The sequence below is a fragment of the Larimichthys crocea genome, chromosome I (assembly GCF_000972845.2).
Source record: "Larimichthys crocea isolate SSNF chromosome I, L_crocea_2.0, whole genome shotgun sequence".
In the NCBI taxonomy this organism is placed as follows: domain Eukaryota; kingdom Metazoa; phylum Chordata; class Actinopteri; family Sciaenidae; genus Larimichthys; species Larimichthys crocea.
This window is the reverse complement of record NC_040011.1, coordinates 26,557,680-26,576,487: the sequence shown is the minus strand read 5'-3', so window position 1 is coordinate 26,576,487 and position 18,808 is coordinate 26,557,680. Positions and strand designations below refer to the sequence as shown.

General features: G+C 41.5%; 1 protein-coding gene across 1 annotated transcript; it reads right to left on the bottom strand.

The window, feature by feature from the left end:
* Positions 1 to 2,421: 2,421 nt before the first annotated feature.
* On the bottom strand, positions 2,422 to 18,594 carry vimr2 (vimentin-related 2). Its single transcript, XM_019278383.2, has 10 exons — positions 18,458 to 18,594; positions 17,944 to 18,088; positions 17,637 to 17,789; positions 17,314 to 17,433; positions 13,815 to 13,910; positions 11,437 to 11,568; positions 9,460 to 9,591; positions 6,862 to 6,972; positions 6,597 to 6,721; positions 2,422 to 3,374 (listed from the first exon to the last, which is right to left on the bottom strand). Exons 1-10 carry the CDS (start codon positions 18,565 to 18,567, stop codon positions 3,332 to 3,334), a joined length of 1,167 nt encoding a protein of 388 aa, XP_019133928.1. The 5' UTR covers positions 18,568 to 18,594; the 3' UTR covers positions 2,422 to 3,331.
* Positions 18,595 to 18,808: the final 214 nt, after the last annotated feature.

The following is an 18,808-nucleotide window of genomic DNA, read 5'->3' as shown; positions in this document are numbered from 1 at the left end:
AGGTGACAGCTGAGCTGAGTCATACAAGCTGACCTCGATCACCATTACCTCAGGCCTTAATCAGATTCCTCTGCTGCAGATTGAAGATATGTGGACCAACACAACGAGCTCAGGTGTCATAATTTATCAGCATGGCCCTGCCACTCTTAATGTAAAGACATTCCTGCACCATGTGAAGTTAATGGGATGTTATGTCCACAGCACATGTTGTGTGAAATGGTTTCTTTCAGCACGAGCAAACCGTCATGAAACATTCAACATCACAGCAAATGTTAGCCCACAGGGACCACAATCTCATTTATTCCCAGCAGTGACTCCTTTGTTTGTTGGTGTTGGTCAGGTTTTGCTCTGCGCTTTCTAAACCCTCCACCACCCCCATCCACACAAACCGTCAAGGAAAAAAAAAAAAAGGATGAAAAGGCCAAGCCACTGGCTGACCACTGATCCATGACTCAGCTTTGAAAATCTCTGCCTTCAAATCAAATTGTCCAGCTTCAAGGAGCAGAGGTGCCACAGTCCTGCCCCGGGCCACTCAATGTCACCGACCAGCTTTGAGGGGTTAACGCGCATTTTTCTCAGTTGTCAAGGACGTGTGATGAAGGCAAAGGAAAACAGAGGAGTACAGAGGTCACCACACTCACAAATATCACCAGTCTTTGAAATACTAAATTGGGTCATGAAAGAAGCTGCAATTGATGGACTCACCAAACTTTCAGTCATTTAACATTTAATTTTTTAATTTTGTACCACCTTCTCTGTTGGTTTGTCTCTGTTTTACCCAGAGAGCATTTCCTAATTATAAAGTATTGTAGATGTTCACTGAGGCTTTCTTTACATATTGTGTGGTTTCCAGTGCAACATTGATTCTGTATATTTTTAGCAGTACTAGCGGTATTGGCTCTAGGGATGGCAGTTGCTTCATCCATCACTTTGCTCCAGACTGAAATATCTCAACAACTATTGGACTGACTGTCATGAAATGTGGTACAGACGTGCAGAGTCCCCAGAGGATGACTCATAATGACTTTGGTGATTGTCTGACTTTTCCTCTGGCCCCACTATGAAGCTGACATTTGTGTTTTTTTAGTGAAATGTCATTCATGTACCACTCAGGATGAATTGTAACAACTTCGACGGTCTCTTCACTTTTCATCTGACGCATCATCAGGGCAAAACTTTAATTAGTCCAAAACTTTGGTTCATGACTAAATACACACAAAACTAATGACACTCCCATCAGTCTCAGCTGTACTTTGTGTTTAGGGCTAATTAATGCTAGCATGCTGACACGCTACTAACAATTACAATGATCAACATTACACCTGCCCAACATCAGCATGTCAGCATGCTGACGTTAACATTTGGCACAAGAGTTGTGCCCAAGTACAGCCTCACAGAGCCTTCTAGTGTGGCCTTGTTGAAGTTAAATATTTATGCTGACAATTAAGATCTTTCCATGTACAAAATGTATTTAGATGTTTATCGTTGAGGTTGTTGATCATATTTTGTTCGTTGACAGAAATACACAACAAATATAACAACAATATTTTTCCTCTTCCTCCATGTTATTAGGGGGTTTTTAGGGGATATTTGATTGTTTGATCGCAAGGGTTGGTTGTTGTTCTGTCCAGTGTTGATACATTATGATTTTTTTATTCTCTTGCACAGCTGTATGAATACAGGTGTTCAATGATCACCTTTCCGGTACAGTAACACATTTACAATAGCAGGATAGATGACGAATTTCCTTAAATTTTACTATTCTGGTCCATTCCATTTCATGCATTTCTTTGATCTCCACACAGCTACCTTTCCCCAAGAGACACAACAGAGAAAATAAATGTGGGAAAGAACAATTTTCTTAGATATTTACCGCAAGGCAGAGACAGAGCAGTCCCATGAGATCATGAACATTGGATGGTGTGTTGGTGTTTTATTTGAGAGTTATAGAAGGAAAACAACGTCTCCTAGCTCCTCTCCTCTGAGGTCTTGATTGAGCTCTGCGGTTCTAAGAAAACAGACACGGTGGCTTCCTCCTGAGCCGGTCATGTTTCATGTCAGGACAATTAAACAAGTCACCGCGGCCACCCAGTCCCGGCCCTTTCTCCAGTCACTGAACTCAATTATTACAGAGGCTAACTCCTCATCACCATAAGTGCACTGAGTGTGGCTAATCTTATCTGATGTGTTATTAGCAGCATTTTTCATCTTTATGGCAGAGCTAACAAGCCTTTAAGATCGTTAATAGCTGGGAATGTTCAAATCTCATGTTAAGCATGAAGATGAATGAAAGACGATCACAGAACATAAATCACTCTGCGTAGTTTTACAGTGCCGGGAAAGTCTTAAGGATTCACAAGCAATTCTTATGAAACAGAGATTTCACACAGTATGAGGTGATTTCTCAAGCAACTAGTTTTATTTCATTTAAATCTAAAGCACATTCAGACACTTGTGCAGAAGCAGGAACCAAAAATGATTTATCACAGACAGCTTGAAAGTCATGTAGAAAATAAGGAAAAGATTACAGAGGAATGTATTACCGAATGCTTATTTCTGAAACGACAGAAAATTAGTTTTTCAAAAGGAGAAATAATGAATCACACAGCCGTTTCTTGTACAAAGATCCAGGTGCACGTTTTGTAAGAGCTGTAGAAAAACAACTTCATGAACCATTTGAAAAGCAAACAGTCCACTGCACACTTGACTGTCAGTGTCGTATGTAAAGCCAACATGAATGCACGACTGTAAAAGCAAAGGGAAGGTGAGATGCTTTTAGTTACCAAAGGGAGGGCTGTCAATAGGTTTTCTAACAGTGAAGAGGTCAGAGGTTAAGAGCTGGTAATCAGACAGAGTTTGAGTGATGGACGAGGTGCTATGTCTCCACGGAGCCGCATGGTTTAGCTTGTGTATCTATATCTGTGTTTCTGTGTGGTTGTGTGGGACTTGTTCAACAAAGAGGGGACAAAACATTTATGAATCATATCAGTGAGCTGGTAAAGATAAAACCCACTTAAGGAAATATCCCTGCCAGACACTGAATGGATACGCACTCATCGCACAGCCCCCATCCTCCCACCAGCTTTAGACAGCTCCATCTTTCTTGGAGTCTCGGGGTCATCTGCCAGCGACCTGTTATCAATGGCCCAGCTTAGGCCTCCAGACGGTATTAATCTGTCATGATAAGTTTACATCTGCTTAAACTGCTACATCGGTACCTTAAGCTTCATCCCTGTCCAGATTTGGGTATGTTTTTTATGCTTTTCTATTTTCTAATCCACGTGTGGGGGAGCATCCATCCAGCCAGCCTGTCTTACTCTCCAGCCTCGAGTTACAGGCTGCACAGCCTCTCCTCCTCTTCCTCCACCAGACTCCTGAACCAGGGAAAAACATGAACACACAAAATTCAGGTAACCAAAGTGAAGTACAGGGTGTCACGCAGTTGTAGACAGAACATTGGAATTGACTGAGACTTAAAGTGAACTTTTGATATTGGGAATAGCAATTGACAAAACCATCTCACCATAAAGGTCTTAAAGACTGAAACTAATTATTATTGTCATTATCAGTTAATCTGCAGATTATCTCAATGGTTGCTGTATAAAATCTGGGGAAACCAGAGAACACTGCTACTCATTTCAGCTTTAGTAGATTTAGTAGCTATTCTGGAGCTTGAAGAATGAATCATGAACCGCAACGATCCTTAAAAAGGCAAACTGCATCTGCTGATGAAGATCATGTGATATGCTCAAAAGCTTCAGAACAGTTCATTTCGCATTATGACAAATGTGTTCACCATGATATATTAGTAAATCTACCAACTAGTTGCTAACTGTGCCTTTCTGCTGTTTGGTGCTGGGCAGGTAGCACTCAGTGGCTATTTCACTGAAGACTGAAGCCTGTTGTACCAGGAAACACTGAACAGAGTGGTGAGACTGAAGCAAAACAGTGAAGTTGTTCAGTTAAGTGGAGTCATTTGATTCATAATTAATCTAAAATATTGATTATTGCAGCTTTAAGATAGAACCTACAGTTGTCGTCTACTGCAAAATGTCCTTGGTTGAGCTACTTGTTGCTGTGTTGTGCAGCAGTGCGAGCAGACCACGATGCAGCAACAGAATGAATTACAGTGTAATATGGTTCACATTAGCAGTGAGCAAAAGCAGCGAGCATCTGCCTAAACTGCTCTGAGATGCTTTCACAGGCGATAAGCCACCCAGTAATGGCAGCCTGGGGTCATTAGGGTCTGTAGTGCAGACAGTTTGCCACGGCACGAAGAGAGTAAACAACCACCATTTTCATTTCTTATTCATGGTTTTAATCACGGATGACAAAACATCCAGTAAGTAAAAAAAGAGCGGAGAGAAAAAGAAAAGTTGGCATCGACTATATGCCTTTCTTGTGCCTTAGATGTCTTTGGGACTTTCTGTTAAGTGACGAGAGGGAATTAAAACTGTGGCGAATTTGGAAATGTGTGTAAGAGGAGGGCTGACATTAACAGGCTGGCGTGGAGAAGAGCTGGCAGTGGCCCAGCACAGTGACAGTGTGAGGTCCTCTTTGCCCATTCTAATGAGCTATTGTAAGGGTCTGAGCTCAGGTCTGCAGCAGGGCCCCCCTGGGTGTTAGATGCAGTCGGTGGATCAACGATGGAGGGATGAGGAGGAAGTCTGTGGCAGCAGGATGAGATGGACTCATGTGCGTCAGTCCACATACCAGGATGGCAGATGGTTAAACAACCACAGTGGAAGAAATGAATGACATGAAACGTCTTCAAGGTCACATACAGGAAACTGCATCATATTCAGGAGCTGTTTCCTGTGACCCCAGTGGGCCCGTGATGTCAACTCTTTGTTTGCAGGAATATCTTATCATGCGGATGTCCAGGTGACATTACATAAGATGTTTGGACTATACCAGACTTGACTTGATTTTGCGGAAATGCTCCTTGAATTATTCACAGAAACTTCTTGTTGATGTTAAGGAATAACTGTGACAATGGACGTGTCATTTCCACATTTCCACGTGTTTTCTTGTGTTTTGCTCTTTCAGTATGTGAAGAATGTCAAAAGTAAACAGAGCTTCACGTTAATTTAAATCTAATGAAATCATCCATGGATCAGTATGCGCTTTGCCCTGCACAATTAATTCTCCTCAACACTTTTAAATAATGAGTGGCACTTTATTGAGCACCACAGGGGACGTCTGTTTTCATTTGAACCCCTGCTGCAGAGATGGGAATCTACAAGACATGTCAGGGAAGGCTGTGGATTTTAATTGCAATCAGAGACTACAGCAGTTGACTTTATGACTCAAACACCTTTAAGAAAGGACAAACTAATCAGTGAAACCACCCGGTGCTGTGTTTTTGTTGGAATGACAACCTCCACGGTCTCCAGCAGACATGACTGTCCATCCCTGCCCCACAGTGCTGGTTCAAGTCATCCTACTGACTGACAGTCTCACAAACAATTTGACCACACTGTTCCAGAGTCTTCTAATCTTCTCTGGTAGAGATACGCAGTGCTGTATATGACCTATGTAGGGGCCTCATTTCAGAATAACCCTGCAGCTATGTTTAAGAGGGGAGTGGAGGTATGGATGACCACTGTGAGCACTGTATTTATGGCAGCTTGTCATTACAAAATGGGTCAGCACTAGTACATTATGGTCTGTTACAGCATATTAGGTCTAACTCTAACTATTGCTTTAAATCCCTGCAGGAAAGATCAATTATATCTCCTCATGGCTAAAACACATTATCTGAAAGACAGTGTCGTATACAGAGCTTCTTCAGGTTGTAACCTGCTACCAATTAGATAGATAAATAGATTACAAAGAGTTTCAAATCACAAATGCAATATATTCTGAGTAATATGGTCTAATGTAACAATCTGTAATCTCTCGGGTCTGGATACTTTAGCCCAGAATCAAGTATGTTTACACATAGAAGGAATCTGACTCAGAGTGTGTATGTATAAGTAAGATACAGTAAGACTGTAGTAAGATATATATGGGTTATGTACTAGTTCCATCATTTTTTTAATGTATTTATTACATTTATTTATCCTTAATTGCAATTTTTCTGTTTTTGCTGCATTCATAATTTCTTATGTTCATATTATTCATGTGTATCTTAGTATGCATTTTAATTTGTTACATGATTAATATTGTTTCTTAATTTAGTTTGTTTGTATATATATTTATACATTTTAATCATTTTTCTCATTTGATTTTGTCTGCTTATAAATTTTAATGTGATTCATTATTATTATTATCATCTTTTTATTTTATTACTATTATTTATTTGATTGTATCTTGCCTTGGGTGTTTCGTCACTACATAGAGTTTGTGTTTCTGTTTATAAAAGGTGTGTAGGGGACGGATTTATTGTGTGAAGCACTTGAACCCCAGGATGAGCAAACAGGGGGATATAAACTAGAAGCCATAGGAATATTTATAAGTCAGTTTTCTTGTTTGCAAGCTTATCTGATCATGTGTTTTGTCTTGAGGTGTCAGTTTAATTTAATATTAAGAGATATTTATAATTAGGAGAAACAGAAAAAACACCATTTATCTAGATGAATTACTATCCTGACCTGTAAGCAGCAATTTCCATATCTCTGGCCATCTTCTCACTGAGCAACTCTTTGTAGTCTTCATACTGCTCCTTCATCTGCACTTGGAAATCGGCCTCCTGGTGCCGCATTTCATCTATAGTACACTGAATAACACACACACACACACACACACACACACACACACACACACACACACACAGGGTGTTAAATGAGATTAAAGAGACAGAATTGCTCCACTGGTCCTTTACAGACTATTATTATATAAGTCAGTCCACTCTCACACCTCCAACTCAGCAATCTCGTCCATGTATGCAGCCTTCTTCATCTCAACCTCGTCCTCCAGCTCTTCGTTCAATTTCTCGAGCTCAGCGAGCTCCTTTTGTAGCTCTGAAATCTACAGAAATACAAACGACATACAAAAACAGTTATTCATTCTCAATGTACTGAAAAAAACAAATGTTTCTTTTTAATTGTATTGTCAGTAATGCTATAAAGATGCCAGACTAAACCTCTGCATTCCCTTCATGGGCATTTTCAGTTCAAGAGCAGCAGCCCTGGAGTTGGCAGGCGTTCAGGGTCTTGCTTAACAACACTTCAGCAAAGTAGACAGGGTTCATGAGCTTTTTAAGAGTAAAATATAAACACATTCAAGGTACCTAAAACAAACGTTTCCGGACTCTTGAAACCTTTGTTATCACATTAAAATTGCTTCTATAAAAGAAGATTTTCACTTTTTTCACTGTTCACGGTTTTCACACAACCACAAAGTGCTCATAGACATGCAAATGTGGAGAGGTGGTGGAGTGGAGCAGTGCACTGGGAGTAGTTAGGGGTTTGCTTCTTTGCTCAAGTGCACCTTGGCAGTGCCCAGGAGGTGGTAGAAGTAGAAGCTAGAGATTTGCCGTACAAACATCAGTTTGCTGCAGGCGTTCCATGTTTTTTCTGCAATGGAAAGCAGCGTATCATCTGCAAAACTCATGACAATCCCATCAACTTTAGCTGTTTTTTTGTGCTAATTAACAAATATTAACATGTTAACATGCCAAACGAAGAAGGGGTACATAGTAAACATTATACCCGATAAACATCAGCATGTTGGAGTTGTTGTTGAGCATGACGTTTGGCTTAAAGCTCCACTGTAGAGCCTTGTTTGCGAACCGTTTCATACCATTGTTAGAAACGGGGATGTCGGAGGGCAGAATCTGTGGACTGAAATATCAAAACAATGAGCTAAAAGAAAGAGGGAATGATTCTCTGTGGTAACTAACCAAAACTTAAGCATATCAGTCACCCCGACCCACACCGATAAAACAGGTTACTTTACTTCTTCCACAAACTAATGAAGGAGCATCCCTTCCCCCCCGTGTCTGAGGCTGTGGTGTCCTGCCGTGAGTAATTACAGCAATCACAGAAGTTCAACAATTAGCTGTCACAGCCAGATGGGGATCCAGGCGGCTGTGCTCGTCTTTCAGCGAGATCATGTGAGCAGAGGAAGATCCTGGTTACAACTCACAGGCTGATGATGACTCCACAACCTGGTCGAGTCACTTACTCACAAACTCCTCCGTTCTCCCTGGCATGATAAGTGAAGGCTGGCCATGCATGTGTGTGTGTGTGTGTCCGAGTGTGGCGTACAACCTCATCAGTGCCTGCTCTATTATATACATTTCTGCGTCAGGGCTGATTTCACCGCAATCTGTTTGTTTGGCCAATGTTGTGTCTCAGTGAGAAACCAGACCCGAGGCATCCATCACAGGCGAGAGAGGAAACAGAGCAGATCAGGCCATGCTGTCCATCCGTCAGGCTGGATTGAGCAGACATGCGGATTGTGTGCTGCATTTTAAAGAAAAGTAGATGTTGGGAGACTTATGCGGATATGCTGTTTATTTAAAGAGCTGGAGGTAGAACTACAACCACAGTAATGAGAACCAAACCACCAGGTTTGTTACAGATGTGGTTAGGTGTCAGCTGTGGTCTGACCACACATGGATGTGAAACAGACTGAACTAAGAAGAGGTAGCTTTGGCTTCCTGGAGTCACCTGGTGATTTTACCTGAGTCACAATTTCCTGGTTTGTCTTCTTATTGATGCCACACTTTGCTGTATATTTCATTCTCTCTGTTTTCCCGGCATTTTTCCTCTGGCTGAGATCAGAAACATTCGATGAAGGTTTATTTCCTCTCTTCCATTCGCAGAGGAAGTCTCCGGTCAGTGTGTGTGTGCGTGCAAAGTTTTAAGACGTTTATGACACAGCAGGCGCTCTGAAAGACTGTACTTAATAACCGAGGACACGGAAGGCAATAAATCCTGTCTGAGCTGAAGCCGAGCCCTTCACATCTCCTGCTGAAAGTGTCCGCAGAGTAAACACTCTGGTCAGCAGGATCTCCCACACTGTTGCTCTGCTGTCACTCAGCTGCTCTGCACTCCCTTCGCCTGCTGTGGGAAACCATTCATTTTCACCATTACGTCTGATTTAGGAGCTGATGGCTGATGCAGAGCCAGTTGTGGGTTGTAAGACTCCTCTTTTCTTTGTCATTAAAGAGGTGGGAAATGTATTATGGCAAGATCTGAATCGGTAACTAAAGGATTGAAATAATGTGGATCTGTGACATTTAAAGGGTCGGTTCACGACCAAAGAAATACATACTTTTATGGAAACTACCCGTGCAGACAGTTTTGGTTATATTTGTGGAGATTTATAGGTATACATTTCTGAGATTTATATCTCCAAAAAAACAGAGGGAGAGTGGTGTTCATAGCTGCACTTACTGTATGCAGACTGTACTGTTTCTTTTATATATGTACATGTAATTTATTTTTTGTGCAATTTTGATGAACTGATCCATTTTAAAAACTGGAAAAAAAATGTACATCCACTCACCAGCATCTTCATCTCACCGATGTCCGTTATCTTTGGCAAGGCTTTCACTGTTGACCCTGCAGCTCCTCCCGCTTCCAGTTGTTTTCCATCACTGCTTCGAACCACAGCAAAAGAGGGTGCGTCGCACTCGTACTGCAAAGACAGCAGATGAAGAATAAGTGTAGTTGTGAAACTTAAGTATTAAAAAAAAGCTGCCTGACCTTTCAGAGTCTGCAGGCCCATGGAGGATAGTGCTTTCTTTTGGGCAGTTAAGTCCACTTTGACAGGGGGAGCAAAGAGCAATCAGAGCCCATCATATTGGCTGATGGTTAAATCTCTCCTTGTGTACTCCACATTCCTGATTAGATGGAACAAATGCAGCTGAAACAAGCAACATGAGGGTGCACAGGTGTGTGGGAGTCAGCCAGCAATCACCATTACTGTTCAAACCCAATAGCAATCATTTCAGCATCGAGACAATTGTGTCTCGTAATCGAGGCCAGGCAGAGACACGACGGTGTCCAGCTGGCGAGAGAAGAGACCGAGTGGGAGGGAGAGAGTGAATAGATAGGGGATTTGGGGGGGAAAAGAAACACACCTACGCATCTAGACAGACACACAAATATATAAATATGCCAGAAACCCTTCAGTCTGCCTCCGAATGAAGGATACACACACACACACATATCTACATCCACTCCAGTGCTGTTGAGGAGCCTGGGAAGGCGGCCAGCGGTCTGATTACAGCCTTGACCTCTGAACCGGGCAGACATCCTCACTCTAGAGGAGGTCAGACCCACCGGAGCTACAGTCTGACCCCAATGCAGCACCTCTTTTGCTTGCACTACACACACACACACACACACACAGACACACACAGACGCAGGTAGACAAAAGTATTCTGTTCAGGTCCAGAAATGCACCTCTGATTCTCAAGTTCTTCCCCGGTGTTGTGTTAAGAAGGAAAGAAAACAAGTGGGAGTATCGTTGTGCCATTTGTGAAAGTTGAGATTTACATCTGGACCTGACCAGAGGGAGAGAGAAGGTGATGTGGTGAAAGGGTTCACGTGGTCAGCAGGAGGATGAGGATGACAGCTGGCTTTTTTGAAAGTGCAGTACTTAGTCAGATGATTTTACTTAAATGAAGGCAACAGAACAAACAAACACATGTAAAAATACTAAATATAAAAATACTGTCACCTACCATCACCCTGTCACTAACTGCATACAAAATATTAGATTCTTAATACTAATGCATCAATGCATGAGTGCCATTTTACTGTTGTAGCTGGGTGAGGTTTAGCTAGAGCTTCTTCTCATACGGTTACATAGTTTAGTTCAGTGTTGCAAGTCAAAAGATGAATCAGACGGATTGTTACAAGCTCGACGAGCTTATAATAATGAAAACGATAGAAGCTACAAGACAAAATGTGACACGTGCTTCGGAAGAGAGACTTAGCATATTAATCGTGCCAGATTATCAGAAGATCAGAAATCAGTCTGTGTGAAGCGATAAGCAGGCTAACATTCCTCAAAATCTTGTACATGAAACAAACATAAATGTCGTATTTCCGTCATCACATTATTTCCACAGTTTGATGTTTGACTGGTGCTCTTTTAATGACACAATCTTCTCATGCTCTTTTCTTTTACACTGGTTTAATGGTACCCAAGTGGAAAATTAGTACCACCTGCTGTTTATCTCAGCTCTTCATATTTCGCATAACAATAGTGACAGAAACGCACATTCATTTGCATTTTCTGCTGTAAAGTCAAAAAAGGTTGTTTAAACACTAGTTAAACCTTTAAAAATGTATTTGATAAGATCATCACGCTTCTTAAGTACAGTATTTGAGTAAATGTCTGTATGAGTTTTGTCCATATGCGTGTGGGTGTAGCTCAGTTGTGATTCTTCAGAGATGCTACTGTAAAGCATTAGAGACTAACGTCTTCCACTTCATGACATGTTTATGTGTTTTATGCTACAGCGTGTTGTACCTGGAGGTTCTCAGCCAGCTGGCAGTAGTACTCCTTTACATCCAAGGCCGGGGTGATGTCAGGGCTGCCAAATTTAATAGCTGCCACCGCTCCTGTAGTCCCATCAGCTGGCTCCAGCAGATCCTCCACTGCCTGCTCGTACATGTCGTACATACAAACACACAGATGTGAAGTAGATTTAGATCCTTTACGCAGATGTTTGCCTCACTGCATGAGTAAACTCAGATTTCACACACAACTGGTGTTATTATTGATTAATTTATGTTCAAATGAGCTCCACCTCGGCCAGCTACAACATTAAAATGCTTCTTCTAACAAATCAATAATACACAATCATTTTAACACTGAAAGGGTCCATTATTCAAAATGAATACTTTTCATACAAGAAGCACATTTTGCTGTTAATATTTAATTTGAATTTATTTTGAGTGTAATATTGGTATTTTTGCTGAAGTAAAGCATCTGATTCATGTTACTAAGTATTATCTGCAAAATTTGTTGTTATGCAGATAAATGGACCCTGTGAGTGTTATACTATTATACACTATAATTATTATTACTAATGAATTAATGTGTAACATTTTACTGTTGTAGTTGTTTGCAGCAGAGATTATTTTATATACTGTTGAGTGGTTTATCTGTATCTACAACAATGCATCATAGTTTATATGCTCATCATGTTTTTTATGTCAACTCTTAATATGTAACACAACTTAAGTTACTAACAGCAGCTGCTAAATAAATGTAGTAAAAATGACAACATCTGCCTCTGAATTGCAGTGCAGTAAAAGTATAAGGTGGCATTAAAGTGAAAATGCAGTATTTGAGTAAACGTACAGTGCAGTTTGATGAATTCACATATCCACATAAGACCTCGACATGTATGTCTTCATTTAACAATATGTAACCCACAAAAACCCAAATCCAAGACAGAGAAAATGAACTGTTACAGAGCTGCAGTGGCAGTCTAACATTTTTCTCCTTTTCCCTTCACCTAAATAACGACATGGCTGCCGATTTGTCAGGGGAATATGGGGTATCTGGAAGTGCTGATAATAACAACAGTTAATAAAACAAAGGCAACTTCTGTTTTCATTTGGTATTCCGCCGCATTTCCCGGACTATGAGTTATCGAGCGTGTCCCAGAGGGAGTGTGTTAAACGCCGGGCAGCCCGGCTTTGCAGAGAAAAACACAGTGTGATGGAGTTGGTTCTGCTTCAGCTGCCTCTCTCTCTCTGCCTCCAGCCTCTAGATCTGATACTGGGGCGCGTCTGTCATCTCCTGGCGAGGTGAAGAATATTGTAGAAGGTGGAGAGAGCAGGGCGTGTGTCGATGCAATATAGGCAATGATGTGCATTGAAAATGTGGCTATTTTGAAGCAATATTTTCACATTCTGGGAAACAACCTTATTCGCTTTCTTGCCAAGAGTTACATAAGAAGGATGATACTACCCTGTCTGTTAAATATGATGGTGTTCAGCAAGGAAAAAAGACAATTTTCCCCTTGTGTCATTCACATAAATCTGAACCCTGGATCATTTGTGTTTATCCAACCAAGACAACCTATATAACGACTACTGTAAACTAGCTAGCACCAGAGAGGCTGAGGATGTCTGTGTCTGTATGTGTGTGTAAAGCTAAGTCTCATCTCTGATCTCAAAACTCACCAGAAACTCCAGTTCTTTCTGATATTTCAGTCTTTTTTTTACTGAAAATGCAGCTGAAGCCGAAACATTTTTACAAATGCTTAGTCAAATCAATTTCCATTTTTTTTCACTTTTCCCTTCTCAAACAGTAAAGCTTAGCACGAAGATCGGATACAGAGAAACAGCTAGTCTGTGTTTGTCCAAAGGTATCCACTAATCTGCACCATTGACATTATTTTTCGTCTGGGAGCAGTGACTTCTCTGAGTCAGCTAAGAAATAGACTGACACATAACCCCATGTAAAATTGCAAATTTTCATTTTACATAATAATGTGGTAATTACAGAGCCGAAAAGTGCAAATAGACAGATTTTAAACGTTTGGTCAGAGCTGAGATAGCTGCTTGTTCAACACATATGAATCGATTTTGCTGTGTATTTCCCCAAATGTTAGTGTCCGTTTAAGAAACTCAAAAGAGCACAAACATTTAAACAAGTTCCCTTTTGACAAATTACTAGATTACATATTTTGTGTTTTAATCCTCCGCCCATATGTTTCTGTTGACAGGGCTCTTGGCTCTTCAGCAAGGTGACTGGGGTCATCACAGCTGTGTTTGTCACCACAAGTCTGGGCATTTCTCCAACACTCCTGTCTGACCTAAGTGCTACATTTCAAGTCATTTTCGTGGCTATAAACTGCAGTTATATATCCTCTCTCTCTCTCTCCCCCTCACCGTCTCGTGCTGGGCCTCCATGTTAGCCAGCTGCTCCTCGTAGATAGCCACTTGCTCCCTTAACGCCAAACACCCTGCTGTCACAGCATCCACTTCCTGCAAAGAAAATCAAGTTAGCAGAGAACAAAGCTGAAATTTAAGTTAATTTCTGGAGGTGTCTGAGAGGAAGCAAATCACAGCACAGATTAAAGAAAAGTAGAAAACCCTGAACAACCATTTTCAGAACCATCTGCACCAGGCGCATCCACCTGTTTCAGTGAACAGCAAGTAGACACCGCATTGCAGAGGAAGGGAAAGGAGGAGGAGGAGGAAGATCAGAAGGAGGCTAACTAGACACAAAAGCCCTGTTCACCAATCCACTCACCAGCAGGGGTTCTTAGCGCATCTATACTCTTTTTAAAGAACCAGATTAATTGGTGTTGGATGCAATTACAGTGGGTGCCTGCATTGTGGTGAAGCTGCAGAGCCTCGCTGGGAGGGTGGCAGGGACCTTGATGGACAACAGTAAGCAAAAGTAGTTTGGTCCTGCTGTTGCCAATTTGTTTAAATATCAGCCAGCAGCTGGAGATAAACTTGTTGTAAATCACATCCTGTGCAACTATTAAGCAGTATTAAGTAATTTTTGGCAACTTGGGGGCATCAGGACAAGCTGTAAACATAACAACACATTAAACACACTGTAGGAGTCTTATTTGCAGCAGGAGAGGAACATTAGCATGAAGTTGTGTCTCTGTCTACCTGACTAATGTAAAGTCCTAACATTCACCCCATCAACTCTCTCTCAATATTTGACTATTCAGCTCCACTATGTTCACCAGCTAGTTGCAAACTTTGCCTGCCATTTGTTGCTGGGCAGACAGTGTGCAGTGGGGTTTTATAGCTTCTTTGCCGAAAATGGAAACAATGATGAGAGTGGTCAGACTGAGCCAAAAGAATAAAATTGTGGGCTGGAAAGCCAAAACAATGTGCTGAAATGTGCCACACAACATCATAGAGCTGAGGGGGAACTGCAGATTTGGATGATTCTTTGTCACTATGAGTGTCATTTCATACATTTTCAAGATAAAAATACAGAATAGTACAGCTTCACAGACCCTGAAGGATTTCTCTACAACTTTGTAAGTGTTTAAGATTTAGTGAAGCTGCAAATTGCCACCAACTAAATACCCCTTCACCCTACCCTCCCCATTCCAAGCAAGTAGTAGCAATGGTGCACTAAAAATGCAAACAACCATATCTATAGCCAGTGTTTGGTTTGTCCATTTGGGGCAACTGTAGAAACATAGTGCAACATATTCCAGCTGTGAATAGGGAAGCAGGAGCTGGCTGTGACAATGGTAGACAATACTTGTGACCAGACTTGTCAAGCAGCACAGAGCAATTAAAGCTGGCCGGAGGCCAGAAGACAAAATGGAAACTACGTAGCCTACTTATATTTATACTACTTATGAGCCTATCCATAGTAGAAGCACATATTCTCAATGAAAAATGACCAAATCTGAGCGAGTTAACAAGATCCAGAGGGTAAAACGCTCTGCTTCTGAAATGCCTCCGGATGTGGCATTAAGCTATGTGGAGAACGGACCAAAACAGCGTCAGGGCTGCAACATCACAGAGGCGAGCCCGGTGGAATGAAGAGTGATGATACACAACAGAAAACATATTTACGAATGTTATATTCCATTTCTACCAACAGAACCACCGAAATACGAACCTTTAAATGACCAACGATGCAAAAATCCAAGTTAAGTTTAATTTTAAAAAGTGAGCAACAATCCACCAACTGTCATCTGGTTCAAATGTTGGTGAATCCTGACTGGTGCTTATGAGTATCACCTTTTTATAACAAATGAGAAAGACTGCAGAGAAAAATAGAAATACAGAAGTCTATCACGTCAAACAACCAAAACTGTTCTGTCCCAGAAAACTGTGTTTGAATAAGACCCAACACTCACAGTAAGAAGTTGATTGATCAAATAGGTTTTCAGGGCCCTGCTCTCACTACATATAAAAACAGACAGACCACATGGCCTCCTGATTCATTCACTACTGCATTTTAGTCATTTCATTTGTGCTACTGTGCCAAGTAGGTCTGGAGATGCAAGACATATCTGAAACAAAAAAGTCCAATGTAAAAATAACTGAGACAATGAAGAGGGGAAATTTGTGGGCCTTGAACAAGGAGAATTGGCAGTAGTATACTTCGAACCAAAACAAACATGTTTCATCAGTCAGTCTACCATTATGTTTAGAGAACTGCAGCTTATTGTGGGCTGTGTAGTATTCGCTCCTCTCCTCCGCATCTCTGCTCTTCCTCTACCTCCCTACCGATTTCCCACCAAGTCTCATCACCCTGCAGCTGCTTCCAATTCAGAACCAGAGAACTGAGCCAGCAGGAACATTACGGCACCGTATTAAAGCCTGCATTACATCTGTAAGGGAGAAATTAAAGCCTCCCTCGCATCTGGCCCGACTGGGAAGAGATGGGGCTCTGGCATGTGTGAGGAAGGGAGGGAAAGACAAAAAGAGGGAGGGGGGTATTGGAAAAGTTGGTGGCTCAGGTTGCAGTGGGCCACCAGCCCAGACCGTGTGACTGCTGGTGATCAACACCCATCGGGTGAGGCTACAGAGGCGCAGCTGTGGAGAGTTTCACATGATTCACCAGGAGGCAGAGTGGAGACTGAGGCAGGGAGACACTTGACAACACTGCCATCTAGTGCTGAAGATCTATTATCACAACAAAGGTCTGATTATGTTTCCTACAGCACAAGTAATCAGAAATGATTATTAATTAATAATTAACTGATTTATTACTATCACTATCATTATTATGGGGCACTGGTTACATGATGGGAAAAGTAGGAAGTGTTTTTTAGAACTTGACCCATACTAGGGACTCAAAATCAGGGAATTTTCTGTTGATTTTTATTTCAATCAATATAACCACTCTAAACTACATAAAGTAACTAATTCTATTTTTATTTCTGACTGAACATGTCTTCTGCAGAACTTCTTTCCATTTTACAGAATCTATAATTCAAAGTCAAACTTAATGCTTTTGGGCAGGAAAGAGTATCCAGGCCAAAAAAATAAATGCCAAGTATGATTTACTACTACAGAAGCTTTGTTTTTCACCTTACAATAACCCAACAAATCTGCAGTTCTAAATGTAAAAAGTGGATACTGTTTGTTGGTTATGTTATAGAGATGATTTATTTAAAATAATGAAGTATTAGCTCAACTGGCCTGAGAACAACTCCAACCTTAAGGATCCTTCACTACAAGAATGGACTCAATGTTCTGCATTTTAATAGTTTTTTCCTTTTCTGTAAAGAAGCAGCAAATGTGGTAAGCCACATATAATATCTGCTTTAATTACTTAAGATTCATTTATGTTGTATAATCAAGCTGTACAATGTAAACCTTTGTGACCTCAGTGTTTCTAAATCTTGGCTGCACTCCTGGTTTCCACAGTTCATATTGAATTTCCAACTGTTACCTCTGCAACATCTTGTCGTTCCTGCTGGAAGAGGATCCTCTGCTGTGCAGCCTTTTCGTATTCTTTCATCAGACATTCAAGCTCTTTCCGCAGCTCCTCGGTGTCACACAGAATCTCATCCTGCAGCAAGAGACGCAGTGAAGACAGTGATGGATCTTGACAAGGTTATAGATCACGCCTGCCTGTCGCTGTACCAACGGAAGTAATATTGATGGGATGAGATGAGAAGTGCAATGGACCGTCACTGAGGAAACCCAATTTAGGAATGTCACACACAGACAAATATGCAGCAGACACACCCAGATGCAATAACACCACCCTACCCTCTCCCTGCGCAGTCTTTCCACCACTTCATCCAGACTGTAGTCAGGCACAGTGGAGGTGATGCTGGAGAAGGCTTGTCGACTGTTCAGCTTGTCTTCCAGCTCAACAATTTGACATTCAAGAGACTCGTTCTCCTCCTCAAAACAACGGGCCTAGAAGGGCATAGAAACAGATGGAGTCCGAACAGGTACATACTGCGTATATATAGATTTACTGCTTCATTTACCAAGAACAAAGGCGTGACACAGCAGAGGGAAAAGAAAATGCTGATGTGTCATTAGGAGCAGTATTAGTGTTTGTCCTCACCAGTTCAATAAGCTTAACCAGGCGGTCATTGAGGGCAGCAATGATGGTGCGGTCCTTCACAAACTGGTTCAGACCCTCCCTGTTAATCGCCTTGGCAGCTACAAAGTCCAACTTGTCACAGTCACACTTGTCAACAGCCGCACTCCTGAGAGAAGGACACAAAGTACCAAAAACTGGACTGGACTCTGAAGGATCCTACGTGAGATAATATGAACCGCCTTTGGGGATATCAGTGACTTTCACAAAGCATGCAGTAAGGAAGGAATACGACAAAAAAGTCAAAAATGAGTCAGTGCATTTCAGACCCGTTACAGTTAACCATGATGTCATTTTTTCCATGAGCACATTTCTCTTCACCATTAACGAGAAATCCAAAGAATCACAACACCCACATTCATGAACTTCCCCAGAAACATTTGCTTTGATCAAAAACATATCAAATTATCCATATCGTAAGTGGACTCATAAAACACTGAACACTTGAACCTTTCAGTAATATCTTACTAACACTGACCTGACGGTGGCCCGGTACTGCCCTGCACACTGCATACTCAATCCTCCATTTCGACTCCAGCTATCATCCTCAAACAGCTTGCGGTAAGAAGACACTCTGAGCATGGCCATGGCTTTGGATGGGTTCAAACTGGGCAACGACACAACAGGCAAACGGTGGCAGCAGGTCCGAGGTGGGGATTTTATATTCACAGGGATTGAGAATGTAGCACTGAAGTGAAGGATCTCTCACCGGCCACAGAGCTCGCCAATTATAGCGTGAACATCAGCTAGTAACGATTTCACGTGTACCTGGAAGAGTGAGCCCCAAAAATGAGTGTACAACTGTTGTTTTTCCTGTCTTATCTAAATA